General features: G+C 46.6%; 1 protein-coding gene across 1 annotated transcript; it reads left to right on the plus strand.

The window, feature by feature from the left end:
- The first annotated feature begins 12 nt into the window (after positions 1–12).
- On the plus strand, positions 13–3879 carry Bsg (immunoglobulin domain-containing protein Bsg). The gene is made up of 6 exons (XM_068764563.1): positions 13–114; positions 189–304; positions 1519–2040; positions 2231–2327; positions 2724–3347; positions 3602–3879. The coding sequence occupies exons 2-6, from the start codon at positions 226–228 to the stop codon at positions 3612–3614; spliced, it is 1335 nt and encodes a 444-aa protein (XP_068620664.1). The 5' UTR covers positions 13–114; positions 189–225; the 3' UTR covers positions 3615–3879.
- Positions 3880–13518: the final 9639 nt, after the last annotated feature.

The following is a 13518-nucleotide window of genomic DNA, read 5'->3' on the forward strand; positions in this document are numbered from 1 at the left end:
TTCATTCGTTGAACTCGTTCCTTCATTCCATTGCATTAACATTGTTCCGTAAACTGTCACTCGCTTAATATTCACTCCCCGAGCGCCATCTTGAGCGCTCGCGTTTGTAGTCTTGTAAGATATAATTCAGTTTTAATCAGATTTAAGGCTTTTGTTCTCACAAAGCAACTTAAGTTATAATTTTCCAGTTCTTGTGGAAGCTCCTGCCGGTGAAGTCGGGCAGCCATGGCTCGGTTATGGTCGTGTTTGTCGGTGGCATTGGCTGCGCTATTTTTAGCCTGTGTGGTGCCATTGAATGCTCAAAGTAAGTTCCTGCAATGTTTTATTTCTTTACGACGTTTTCGTTTGAGTTTACCTCCATGTCGCGTAGATGTTCCGCATGCCTGACCCTGTTCGTGGAGTGGCTGCGGTGCCCTAATTATTGGGTGATGTCACCCGTCAGTCGGTTGTCATTGATTATTTGTACCAGCGCGCACAGTTGTGTACAGTGATAATTGGCAGCAATTAGTTAATCCCCGCTGTTACTCTGTTTCCTTTGTTCATTTTGATTATTTGTCCACGCTCAATGGAAGACTTCAAATGTAATAAAATCTTATAAAGACCCACTTTATTGCAAAAATTTATGTGCTTATTAGCAGATTAAACATAGATAAGAATTTATTGCAATTGTTGAAAGCTGAATTTTATTTCCAAAATTATATTTAATTAATAGTAATTGATAGTTTTATTTAAAACTGGGAGTACAAATTGATAGAAAGTTTTCAGAAAAACTTTACATAAATTTGTTAGGTGCTTTGTTCCAGAGATTGATTGTATGATAACAGACTGAATAATCCCTCGCGATGTAATTAGTCTTATGGGCTACTTTGTTCCATTGTATTACAGATATTTTTCTGCACACCAAATAATACAAACCAAGCATTGCTCGAGGTGAGCCCTGGTCTTGGTTTAGTAGAGTTCTGAGTTAGTATAATATATTGTATGTAAAACTTTGCTCTCTCTAAGGCGATTCCGCAGTCTCTGAACATGTCCACATCAGATAAGTGTTTATAACAAAAGAGTAGGAATCATAAAAGAGGCACAGGCCGGTGGGTTCAAATGCACATCAATAACTTTTAGGCCCAACTTGAATTTTTGGTGTGTAATGCATTAACAAATATACTTCCAAGAGTATATTAACAATAAATTATTACTTAAAAATCTCTGGTAATAAATGTCATCTTAGAAATTTATTCCTTGTAAAAAGTTTCATTTGTACTGGGGATTTAAAGTATTTTGGCATTCAATATGGTATATATTATATATATACTGATTGTTTATTGGTATTAGTTACTATAGGAATGTATGCTGTATCCTAACAAAATTGAATGAAGCATGACGGGCCGAAATTTTGATGGGGCATGTGAATGAAGTAGAGCCAGTCAAATATGTGTGAGTTTGGGTGTCATGTGACTGCCGCCGAATTTTGTGAGGCGGGTCCGGCAGCCGCCGAGTAGTGCGTGGCGGCGTGATGCGCAGGCGCAGGCGCGGTGGAGCAGGAGGCGCGCGTGCGCGTGGCGGCTGGCGCGCCGCTGGAGGTGGAGTGCCGGCTGCGGCCCGAGCAGCGCGTGGAGTGGCGGTTGGACGGCGCGCCGCCGCCCGCCGACCTACGGCCCGCGCCCGAGGCGGCGGCGCCCGACGGCCGGCTGGCGGCGCGCCTGCTGGCGCCCGCCGCGCGTCCTCCGCACGCCGGCCTCTACACGTGCAGTGCGGACGGGCGGCGCGGACCGCGCGTGCGCGTGGATGTGCTGCCGGCGACGCGCGCCCCCGACGCGCCCGACGCGCCCGACGCGCCCGACACGCCCGACACGCCCGACGCACCCCCGGCGACGCGCGCGCCCGACGGTACCGCCGCCGCTCTAGCGCTCTCTGTGCTCGCTTGCCGCGCCGGCGCCGTAGTTAGACCACGTAGATCGTTCCGTCCAGTAGCTAGGCGCGCCGCGTCACGTAGACTAGCGCTTCTCGTCCGGGCCGGAGGTGGTGCTGCCGGCGACCGCTTCTAACCGCCGCCTAATTTTCTCGCAACATTAATTCGACTCGTGTGGCCTGCCTAACCAGCGCCGCGCCGCTCCGTGGCACCACCGACAGTCGGCGCGAGACCATCATACATGAAGCAGCCGCGCGCGTACACTGTCATCTTGATTTTGATTCAGCTGTAAGAGACCAAATTGCGAGCGGAAGCGTGTTTCAGGTGAGGAGGCGGACGTGCGCGAGGTGCTATACGACGTGCGATCCAATATCACGCTCAACTGCACGCTGCCCAACGCCGACAACCTGCCGTACCTCTGGTGCGTACACAACCCGGCTTCTTTTCTCTTCGGTGTACATTAACCTGCCGCTCTCTGGTTCTACTAAGTGACTACCTTCTAACAAATTACATAACGTAAACCGTCCCCTGGAGCCGGGTAGCCCGGAGAGAGCATCGCTGGCTGGTGCCGGACAGCAGCGTCGCTGCTGCGTCGTGGCACCACAAGTAATGCCGTTTTGGCGGTCGACTTGTCTCCTGTCTTGACTCTTGCACCGCGTGTGTATAATTACCACACTTGCAAATACGTCGCTGAATTTGTTTATTTTGCAAAAATAAAATTTGTGTCTAAAACCAGTTTTGAACATTATATCTTATTTCTGTGGCCGCGGTGATCTTGTCTTGGATATGCGGTGCTGACGTCAGCTTCACGTCGCAGGTCGAAGAACGAGTCGAACGTGGAGGAGCTGGCGGACCTGCGGCAGCGCTACCGGCTGGAGCGCGGCGGTGCAGAGTTCGTGGTAGCGCACAGCGTGGAGGACGATTTCGGCAACTACACGTGTGCGCTGCGCGGCCAGCCCGCCGAGCTGCGCTGGGCCGTGCGCGGGCGCACGTTCGCTAAGTTGCCCGCCGACTCCAACGTCGTGGAGGGACAGAAGCTGAAGCTGCAGTGCCGAGTGGTTGGCAAGCCGTACCCGCGCGTCGTGTGGACCTTCAGCAACGCGTCGCAGGAGGGCGCGGCGGGCTCCGACGTGCGCGCGGTGCTCGGCGAGCGCGTGACGCTGCGACGCAGCGAGCAGGGCGCCGAGGACGGCGAGCTGGTGCTGGAGGCGGTGCGACGTGCCGACGCCGGACGCTACGCCTGCGCGGCGCCCGTGCCCGGCGCGCCCGCCCCCGCGCACGTCGCCGCGACCACGCTGCACGTCAAGGATATGTACGCCGCGCTCTGGCCCTTCCTCGGCATCTGCGCCGAGGTGTTCGTGCTCTGCGCCATCATCCTCGTATACGAGAAGCGCCGCACCAAGCCCGACCTCGACGATTCCGACACCGACAACCACGACCAGTGAGTGCGCCGTCCCTCTTCACTACCTTCCTTCTGCAGTCACACTTCTCCTCCCTCGACTTTCCATCTGCACTGTCCCTGTCTAAGGCCTCTCTCCACCATCTGCCACTGCTCACACGCGTCCACCGCCTACTTTAGATCCAGTCCTTTCTGATACAATGTGCCGATGTTGCCCGGCTCCGAAGTGGGTGGGGTTCGTACGCAACCGGTTGTTTAGATGGAATGTTTGGTGACGCGGCCTGCTTGCCTTGCAGGAAGAAGTCGTAAGCGGGCGGTGGCGGTCGCGGGGTCTGCGGCGAGGGCTGCGGCGACTTCTGCGTGCTTCGGATAAGTTAACCAAAAATTTGTTTGTTATTTAATTATGTTAGGAGAATTTACGAATCTGTGATTAGCGGATGGGCAGCGGACAGCGCGCCGCGCGACCGTTTTCTGTTGACGTTTGATTTTGTACTTAGTGAATAGTTCGCCTCGGCCGGGGACGCGCCGCGGCCCGCGCACTAACACGCTGCAATAAACCTCTGTATAACCTGTTGGAAGTTGTTTTATTTGCGGAATTCCTTGCGCCGAGCCGATAGCACCGACGTCTCAAAAACGCCCAGAAACGTGTGCGATTGTATTAGTAATTCTTGCTTCTAAAGCCTAAACACGAAGGCACGTCACTTGCGCGTGCTCCCCGGGGTACAAATGAAAGATTAAAAGTTTTCGCTTCCCCTATTACATTCACATATGAACTGGAGAAGCTTCCAGAAGCATTCACATCTGATCTTTTCGAGTTTTTCGCAGAGGCAGCCACAAATTTGGCGGCCGCTGCATTGAGATAATGAGGATTTAGTTTCCTCTTTCTGACCTCGGTGCGTTTTGGCCGATGCCCATGGGACGTTGGAACTGTTCTGATTTTCATTGGAAGTATGCATCGTATTATTTTCCTTTTTAAGTTAGGAAGAAGCTCTGGCGACTATGCACGGCGGGTGTTACCGCGCTACTCAACTAGTGAATGTAAGGCGGCCCTTAATGACCATTCAGCGGTCGGCCGGCTTCGCGTGACGGGCAAATCATATGTGCACGCGCAGAGTCGTGGACAGGAAGCGGTGGACTGTGCCGAGAATCGTACCGCAACGCCCGACTGACTGCTCCGCGCAGAGCTCTCGGGGAAACGTTGAAGAAGAGAGCGGCGCTGCTGGCGGAAAGGCGCGTCACGACGGCGCGCCGCGGCCTCGAGTCGGATCTCCTGTCGTCACCAAGATGATTTTAACTGATAGGCGCGCGCTTGCTCGTTATCGGCATCAGCTAATCGCAGGCGCGATGCCGCACTGCGGCGCCTTATCACGCGCCGCTTGCGCTGTATCTTATCGGAGAAGTCCTACGGCACACACGCGCTCTGCTAATTAAATTGCTCCGCGGCTTATGTGTACCTCGTTGTATAAATACAGAGGACAAACAAAATACTGATGTTATGAACACCGTATACGATAACAACATATTAATAAGGAAAAGTAATGCTCAAAGGCACCGATTGCCAGCCCGCGCTTTGCGCACATAATTAAAGTTTACGAGATACGAGACGCAATTTTTTCAGTGGGTACGGAGTTATCAAGGTGGATGCTGGTAAACAAAAAACTTTTGAAAGGATTCGGAACCAAAGAACCGCACTGCTCGAGGCCATTCATCAGGCCGAAGAGGCAACCAGTATCCTAACCACGCGGCGGTCGCTTTGCGCTGATACGTTCAATAGTTTCGTACCGTGCCACTAGGTTACCTTCAGTTACGCAATGTTATAACTGCTAATCAAAAGATAAGAAATAAAATGACGCTAACTCTTAAACACATTAAAATAAATATTGATTAAATAAATAGCGACGTTGTAGTTTCCGTCGCAGAGCCGGCAGCAAACAGACTTTACTGCGTTATCGCGGAGTTTGCGCGACGCACGCGGAAGCTGCGTCCAACGGCAACTCAAACATCAGCTTTAATCCCGGCGCACGCGCACGGCGGCGTTGACGAACGCTTCACCAGACCGGCAGGGTCGGAGCGGTGAAGGCTTTGGGCCTAAACCTTGCCGCGGCCACCGCGCGCCAGCTACACTCCTTTAATATCTATTCGACGGGATGCCGGGGCCGCTAAGTACTTAGGTTGTGCGGGCGGAGATCCACGTGGCAGTCGGTCGGTTGTTTTCTGATAAGGTGACGCTCCCGCGGCGGATGCTTCTAATGTCTTTCTAATTTCTCGATTATTCTGTACTATTTATACTTCGGTTTTCTGTTATTCTTGACAATAATATATTCACGTATTCCGCCTATTGCGAGACACTTGAAAATAAAACGAAATTAAAATGACTATAAGAATTGACTTTAATGTACCATCTTACGATCCTAAGTATAACCTTCCATTGTCTGCGCTAGTATTATTGTGCACAAGTTCCCGGAAACCGATCCACGTCAACGAGGAAACGATCGTTCCGTCCCCCCTCCGCTTCGACGCGCCGCAGTCAAGCGCCAAGTAAACTGCCTTCACTTCAAAAACTAAATTACTTCATAAATTTCGTAAACAATATTATAATTAAAACTACGCTTGCTAATTTGTCCCCGCGTGCCGTATCCTCTTGTGTTTTACTTAATTATTGTCGGAAAGTCGCGCGTGCGTCTTTCGTTTATTTTCAAAGCGCGCTGTCATCATGTTCATCATTTTGTAACGCTGTGAAGCTTAGAGCAACACAACAACGCACAAAAGCTTGGAACGGAACTCGAAGAACACATTTTCATGAGACCCTATAGACACCTACCGGCATGTAATGTTGAAATAAAAAACAAGTCGATAAACAATAAATTAGTAAATGAACCGGCGTCTTAAAGAAATCACTGCAGATTACAAATACAGAGGGTATTGACAGGGAAGTTTATATGACGCGTGAATAATTACAAATAACGGCAGTCCAGCAAATAGACGATCGTGTATTAGGTTAAATTTACATCAGAAGAAATCGACGTCGCGTTGGCGACCGTAGCGCACTACATAAACATTAACCGCGTTCTTGCAAATAATAAATCGATGCGCAAAAGCCTCCGCGACCACACACACGCGGAGGGGACGGGGCTGCCCGACCCGTGTGTGACAATTATGATTGTGATAGTGATGGTGATGATGAGGAGATGATATTAATTATAATAATGTTAATAAAAAATTAATTGTAGTGTTTTCTTTGTTAGAATAAAACTTCACAGATATTTAAAACTATATCAACACATATGGTGCCATAAAAATAAATAAAAAAATGGCCGAGGTATTTTCTTATAAAGAATGTTGATTAAATACAAATGAATGTTTGAAAAAATGTACGACTATAAGTGGTTGTTATTATAATTTTAATATAATAAACATTACTCGGATCCGAAAGTTCGGCAAAAATCACGCCTTGTTGCCAAGTACTCGGACCCGAGTGCCGTGGATGGTAACGGTTCGTTCACTAACATCATGGACATTTGATCCGCGAGTGAGTTTTCGAACTCATAACCAGCTGGCACATCGACTCCCGCAGCGCCGGCACCGCACGCCGGCTGCAATAGCTTCCGTTCAATAAAAGGCCTGCGATCTGGCTCACTCTCACATCTGGATCTGGCGCTTAGAAGCTGATTTTAAAAGTGGATACAAATCTTTATTACATTGTAAGAATGAATCCAACACTAGTTTCCAAAAGTCAACCATATTAACAGAGTAGTTAAAACAATGCTCATTCGCCACAAATGCCGAATTTTTATTACTAATATATAATTAACGGGACGCGCGAGTGGTAGGCACTGCTACTATACACTTGTATACGGCACCGTATACAAGCGGTGAGCACTGAAAGGTTTAACATACGGGACGAAATCGTAACTAAACATAGTTACGTAGAAAAAAACCAACAGCCGTTTGGGTCGAAAGATTCTCAAGTGGCGACCGCGAGCCGGCAGACGCAGCGCGGGCGCCGCCACTACCTCCGCTAGGCGGAGCGACGACAAAGTTAAGATCGCGGGCAGTTGACGCGAGCAGCGCGGGACCGGCGATCGCGGCGGTCTTTGTGGGAGATCTAGGCTTTGCAGCGGGCGTCCCATCGGCTGAAAAGAAGAACAACAACAAAGTCAAAGTTGCGCGAGCAAGTGCCGCCGGTGCAGCGAGACTACCTCGCCGCGCGGGATTGCTTATTCATTCTTGATGTTTGTGTTCATGTTACTGTTGAAGTTTATAGGTGTACGTGTAATGAATAAATAGTGTAAATATATTGTATTTATTTTTAAGCACCGAACGAGTCCGTTATTAATAATAACAATAACGACTGTGCACGCGCGGCGCAATGTAAGTCACCCCTACTCAGTCCTAACAGCTGTCAAATGAAACAACGCAGCCCATGCGACTTACAGTTTCTTCCCTGTTTTCGTTTCTTTATGATTCCCTTGGTTCCGTATTGCTTGCTATTAACTGACTAGTTTCTTATGTTACTTGTTATTTTCCTAACTGGAACCAAAACTCCAGCCGAGTCGTCAGTCGGTGCGCTTCCTCGCAACCGGTAGAGAAATAGAAAAGATTAAATGTACTCTTATGTTTTAATCACGGAGAACACCATTAGACATCCGGCATCGATGTGCTCGATTTTGTTTATTATCGATACTACTTTGTGGGATTTATTCCTAGGGCTGGTAGACCTTTCGTTTCTTTCTTGGTGTTTTTCTTTCTTTTTCTTCTTTGGAAGACGGTGACAACACGAAATCTTAAAACTATGAATACAATACTTAACGCAAAAATAACACAAAATTGCAGCCAATGAAAAAAAAAAGAGAAATATTATACAACGTTGTCTCTTCCGCACAACGCATGTTAAGGATAACGCCATCTAGTTGTGTCGCCAGCAACTGTATGTAGTTCTATCCAATTTCGTAGTAAGCACCGTCTAGTGAATTTTCTGTAATATAATTAACGCATTGCGGAAATCGAAATTGAGTCCCTCAAATATTTTTAGTAGTTTTAGAGGTCACTAGGCAACATTAACGTAAAAGAAAAGAAAATAAATAAATTCGTTCAGAGAACAAATGAAACATCCATTCAAGGCGGCAACAAACCAGCGCCTAATATATAAAGTCAGTGTTTACACCGTGATATGTATTACATGTACAATTATTCTAATTATCAATACATTTACTTTTTCGCATTCATATTTCATACTCGATATTTATTAAATAACTATGTAGCTGTCCGTTTGTCATTTTCTTTATTCCATCCTTTTCCCACTCACGCATCCATCCTTGGCCAGCTGGTCCGCCCTCTCGTTCCCCTCCATCCCCGCGTGCGCTTTCACCCAGAACAACCTTACATCCTTCCCTTTCTCTCTCGCTTTCATTACATTCTCCTTCACTCTTAACGCTAAGGGATGGAGGGTGTCCGATCTTGCGACAGTTTCGAGAGCGGACCGCGAGTCGCTCAGTACGGCACAGACTTGCGCCGACTCGCCGGCCGCGTACCCTGTTGCCTCAGCTAGAGCCAGCAGCTCTGCCTGGTATACGGTGCAGAAGTTGCCCAACTTGAGTTTCTTTGTGTATGACTCTACGGCGCCCCGCTTGACGCAGAACGCCGCACCCACCTTATCCTCTATGCGGCTGCCGTCGGTATAAATTACCAGATCGGCAGCCGCGGTGGCAAGTCGGACTTCCTCCGCACTTTCCCCCAGACAGGAGAACTCCACACCAACTTGACCAGACGGGTGTGGTAGTCTCAGGTAGCTGACCGGTACCTCCAGGTCTCGGTCCTTTACCACCTGCCGGGAATGACCCTTTCTTATTTCAAATAAGCGGGCTGCTTCTTGGACCCGAAGGTCCAGGGGAAGCAACCCGGCAAGTATAAGGGCCGAGTGCAGGGACGCGGTCCTGTGGGTCCTCGCGATCTTCTGCGCGAAGCCCCGCTGGACCGCGCCCAACTGCCTGCGGACCAGCAGCTTCCTAGCCGCCGGCGCCCATGCACTCGCTGCATACAAAATCGTCGGCTCCAGCACCGCCAGATACATCGTTCTGATCACCTCCGAGTTCAGACCCCAAGATACCTTCGCAGCCCTGCACAGCTGACGATAGAGGCCCTGTGCCTTCTTGCTCACGTTCTTCACGTGACTGTTGAACGTGAGCCTATCGTCAACTGTGAGGCCTAGTATCCGGACCTCCCCAGTCCGTCCCGGTTAGGTTAGGTTAGGTTAGGTTAGGTTAGGTTAGGTTAGGTTAGGTTAGGTTAGGTTAGGTTAGGTTAGGTTAGGTTAGGTTAGGTTAGGTTAGGTTAGGTTAGGTTAGGTTAGGTTAGGTTAGGTTAGGTTAGGTTAGGTTAGGTTAGGTTAGGTTAGGTTAGGTTAGGTTAGGTTAGGTTAGGTTAGGTTAGGTTAGGTTAGGTTAGGTTAGGTTAGGTTAGGTTAGGTTAGGTTAGGTTAGGTTAGGTTAGGTTAGGTTAGGTTAGGTTAGGTTAGGTTAGGTTAGGTTAGGTTAGGTTAGGTTAGGTTAGGTTAGGTTAGGTTAGGTTAGGTTAGGTTAGGTTAGGTTAGGTTAGGTTAGGTTAGGTTAGGTTAGGTTAGGTTAGGTTAGGTTAGGTTAGGTTAGGTTAGGTTAGGTTAGGTTAGGTTAGGTTAGGTTAGGTTAGGTTAGGTTAGGTTAGGTTAGGTTAGGTTAGGTTAGGTTAGGTTAGGTTAGGTTAGGTTAGGTTAGGTTAGGTTAGGTTAGGTTAGGTTAGGTTAGGTTAGGTTAGGTTAGGTTAGGTTAGGTTAGGTTAGGTTAGGTTAGGTTAGGTTAGGTTAGGTTAGGTTAGGTTAGGTTAGGTTAGGTTAGGTTAGGTTAGGTTAGGTTAGGTTAGGTTAGGTTAGGTTAGGTTAGGTTAGGTTAGGTTAGGTTAGGTTAGGTTAGGTTAGGTTAGGTTAGGTTAGGTTAGGTTAGGTTAGGTTAGGTTAGGTTAGGTTAGGTTAGGTTAGGTTAGGTTAGGTTAGGTTAGGTTAGGTTAGGTTAGGTTAGGTTAGGTTAGGTTAGGTTAGGTTAGGTTAGGTTAGGTTAGGTTAGGTTAGGTTAGGTTAGGTTAGGTTAGGTTAGGTTAGGTTAGGTTAGGTTAGGTTAGGTTAGGTTAGGTTAGGTTAGGTTAGGTTAGGTTAGGTTAGGTTAGGTTAGGTTAGGTTAGGTTAGGTTAGGTTAGGTTAGGTTAGGTTAGGTTAGGTTAGGTTAGGTTAGGTTAGGTTAGGTTAGGTTAGGTTAGGTTAGGTTAGGTTAGGTTAGGTTAGGTTAGGTTAGGTTAGGTTAGGTTAGGTTAGGTTAGGTTAGGTTAGGTTAGGTTAGGTTAGGTTAGGTTAGGTTAGGTTAGGTTAGGTTAGGTTAGGTTAGGTTAGGTTAGGTTAGGTTAGGTTAGGTTAGGTTAGGTTAGGTTAGGTTAGGTTAGGTTAGGTTAGGTTAGGTTAGGTTAGGTTAGGTTAGGTTAGGTTAGGTTAGGTTAGGTTAGGTTAGGTTAGGTTAGGTTAGGTTAGGTTAGGTTAGGTTAGGTTAGGTTAGGTTAGGTTAGGTTAGGTTAGGTTAGGTTAGGTTAGGTTAGGTTAGGTTAGGTTAGGTTAGGTTAGGTTAGGTTAGGTTAGGTTAGGTTAGGTTAGGTTAGGTTAGGTTAGGTTAGGTTAGGTTAGGTTAGGTTAGGTTAGGTTAGGTTAGGTTAGGTTAGGTTAGGTTAGGTTAGGTTAGGTTAGGTTAGGTTAGGTTAGGTTAGGTTAGGTTAGGTTAGGTTAGGTTAGGTTAGGTTAGGTTAGGTTAGGTTAGGTTAGGTTAGGTTAGGTTAGGTTAGGTTAGGTTAGGTTAGGTTAGGTTAGGTTAGGTTAGGTTAGGTTAGGTTAGGTTAGGTTAGGTTAGGTTAGGTTAGGTTAGGTTAGGTTAGGTTAGGTTAGGTTAGGTTAGGTTAGGTTAGGTTAGGTTAGGTTAGGTTAGGTTAGGTTAGGTTAGGTTAGGTTAGGTTAGGTTAGGTTAGGTTAGGTTAGGTTAGGTTAGGTTAGGTTAGGTTAGGTTAGGTTAGGTTAGGTTAGGTTAGGTTAGGTTAGGTTAGGTTAGGTTAGGTTAGGTTAGGTTAGGTTAGGTTAGGTTAGGTTAGGTTAGGTTAGGTTAGGTTAGGTTAGGTTAGGTTAGGTTAGGTTAGGTTAGGTTAGGTTAGGTTAGGTTAGGTTAGGTTAGGTTAGGTTAGGTTAGGTTAGGTTAGGTTAGGTTAGGTTAGGTTAGGTTAGGTTAGGTTAGGTTAGGTTAGGTTAGGTTAGGTTAGGTTAGGTTAGGTTAGGTTAGGTTAGGTTAGGTTAGGTTAGGTTAGGTTAGGTTAGGTTAGGTTAGGTTAGGTTAGGTTAGGTTAGGTTAGGTTAGGTTAGGTTAGGTTAGGTTAGGTTAGGTTAGGTTAGGTTAGGTTAGGTTAGGTTAGGTTAGGTTAGGTTAGGTTAGGTTAGGTTAGGTTAGGTTAGGTTAGGTTAGGTTAGGTTAGGTTAGGTTAGGTTAGGTTAGGTTAGGTTAGGTTAGGTTAGGTTAGGTTAGGTTAGGTTAGGTTAGGTTAGGTTAGGTTAGGTTAGGTTAGGTTAGGTTAGGTTAGGTTAGGTTAGGTTAGGTTAGGTTAGGTTAGGTTAGGTTAGGTTAGGTTAGGTTAGGTTAGGTTAGGTTAGGTTAGGTTAGGTTAGGTTAGGTTAGGTTAGGTTAGGTTAGGTTAGGTTAGGTTAGGTTAGGTTAGGTTAGGTTAGGTTAGGTTAGGTTAGGTTAGGTTAGGTTAGGTTAGGTTAGGTTAGGTTAGGTTAGGTTAGGTTAGGTTAGGTTAGGTTAGGTTAGGTTAGGTTAGGTTAGGTTAGGTTAGGTTAGGTTAGGTTAGGTTAGGTTAGGTTAGGTTAGGTTAGGTTAGGTTAGGTTAGGTTAGGTTAGGTTAGGTTAGGTTAGGTTAGGTTAGGTTAGGTTAGGTTAGGTTAGGTTAGGTTAGGTTAGGTTAGGTTAGGTTAGGTTAGGTTAGGTTAGGTTAGGTTAGGTTAGGTTAGGTTAGGTTAGGTTAGGTTAGGTTAGGTTAGGTTAGGTTAGGTTAGGTTAGGTTAGGTTAGGTTAGGTTAGGTTAGGTTAGGTTAGGTTAGGTTAGGTTAGGTTAGGTTAGGTTAGGTTAGGTTAGGTTAGGTTAGGTTAGGTTAGGTTAGGTTAGGTTAGGTTAGGTTAGGTTAGGTTAGGTTAGGTTAGGTTAGGTTAGGTTAGGTTAGGTTAGGTTAGGTTAGGTTAGGTTAGGTTAGGTTAGGTTAGGTTAGGTTAGGTTAGGTTAGGTTAGGTTAGGTTAGGTTAGGTTAGGTTAGGTTAGGTTAGGTTAGGTTAGGTTAGGTTAGGTTAGGTTAGGTTAGGTTAGGTTAGGTTAGGTTAGGTTAGGTTAGGTTAGGTTAGGTTAGGTTAGGTTAGGTTAGGTTAGGTTAGGTTAGGTTAGGTTAGGTTAGGTTAGGTTAGGTTAGGTTAGGTTAGGTTAGGTTAGGTTAGGTTAGGTTAGGTTAGGTTAGGTTAGGTTAGGTTAGGTTAGGTTAGGTTAGGTTAGGTTAGGTTAGGTTAGGTTAGGTTAGGTTAGGTTAGGTTAGGTTAGGTTAGGTTAGGTTAGGTTAGGTTAGGTTAGGTTAGGTTAGGTTAGGTTAGGTTAGGTTAGGTTAGGTTAGGTTAGGTTAGGTTAGGTTAGGTTAGGTTAGGTTAGGTTAGGTTAGGTTAGGTTAGGTTAGGTTAGGTTAGGTTAGGTTAGGTTAGGTTAGGTTAGGTTAGGTTAGGTTAGGTTAGGTTAGGTTAGGTTAGGTTAGGTTAGGTTAGGTTAGGTTAGGTTAGGTTAGGTTAGGTTAGGTTAGGTTAGGTTAGGTTAGGTTAGGTTAGGTTAGGTTAGGTTAGGTTAGGTTAGGTTAGGTTAGGTTAGGTTAGGTTAGGTTAGGTTAGGTTAGGTTAGGTTAGGTTAGGTTAGGTTAGGTTAGGTTAGGTTAGGTTAGGTTAGGTTAGGTTAGGTTAGGTTAGGTTAGGTTAGGTTAGGTTAGGTTAGGTTAGGTTAGGTTAGGTTAGGTTAGGTTAGGTTAGGTTAGGTTAGGTTAGGTTAGGTTAGGTTAGGTTAGGTTAGGTTAGGTTAGGTTAGGTTAGGTTAGGTTAGGTTAGGTTAGGTTAGGTTAGGTTAGGTTAGGTTA

Source organism: Battus philenor, unplaced genomic scaffold, assembly GCF_028537555.1.
Source record: "Battus philenor isolate CCGP_79_NKW_IND1 unplaced genomic scaffold, ilBatPhil1.0.hap1 SCAF_19, whole genome shotgun sequence".
Lineage (NCBI taxonomy): Eukaryota > Metazoa > Arthropoda > Insecta > Lepidoptera > Papilionidae > Battus > Battus philenor.

Excerpts from the sequence above, each read along its gene's own strand:
- Bsg (XM_068764563.1), top strand. The coding sequence starts at position 226 with ATGGCTCGGTTATGGTCGTGTTTGTCGGTGGCATTGGCTGCGCTATTT. Across the intron at positions 305-1,518 it reads GGTGCCATTGAATGCTCAAA|GCGCAGGCGCGGTGGAGCAG; the intron begins GTAAGTTCCTGC and ends CGTGATGCGCAG. Across the intron at positions 2,041-2,230 it reads TGCTGCCGGCGACCGCTTCT|GTGAGGAGGCGGACGTGCGC; the intron begins AACCGCCGCCTA and ends AGCGTGTTTCAG.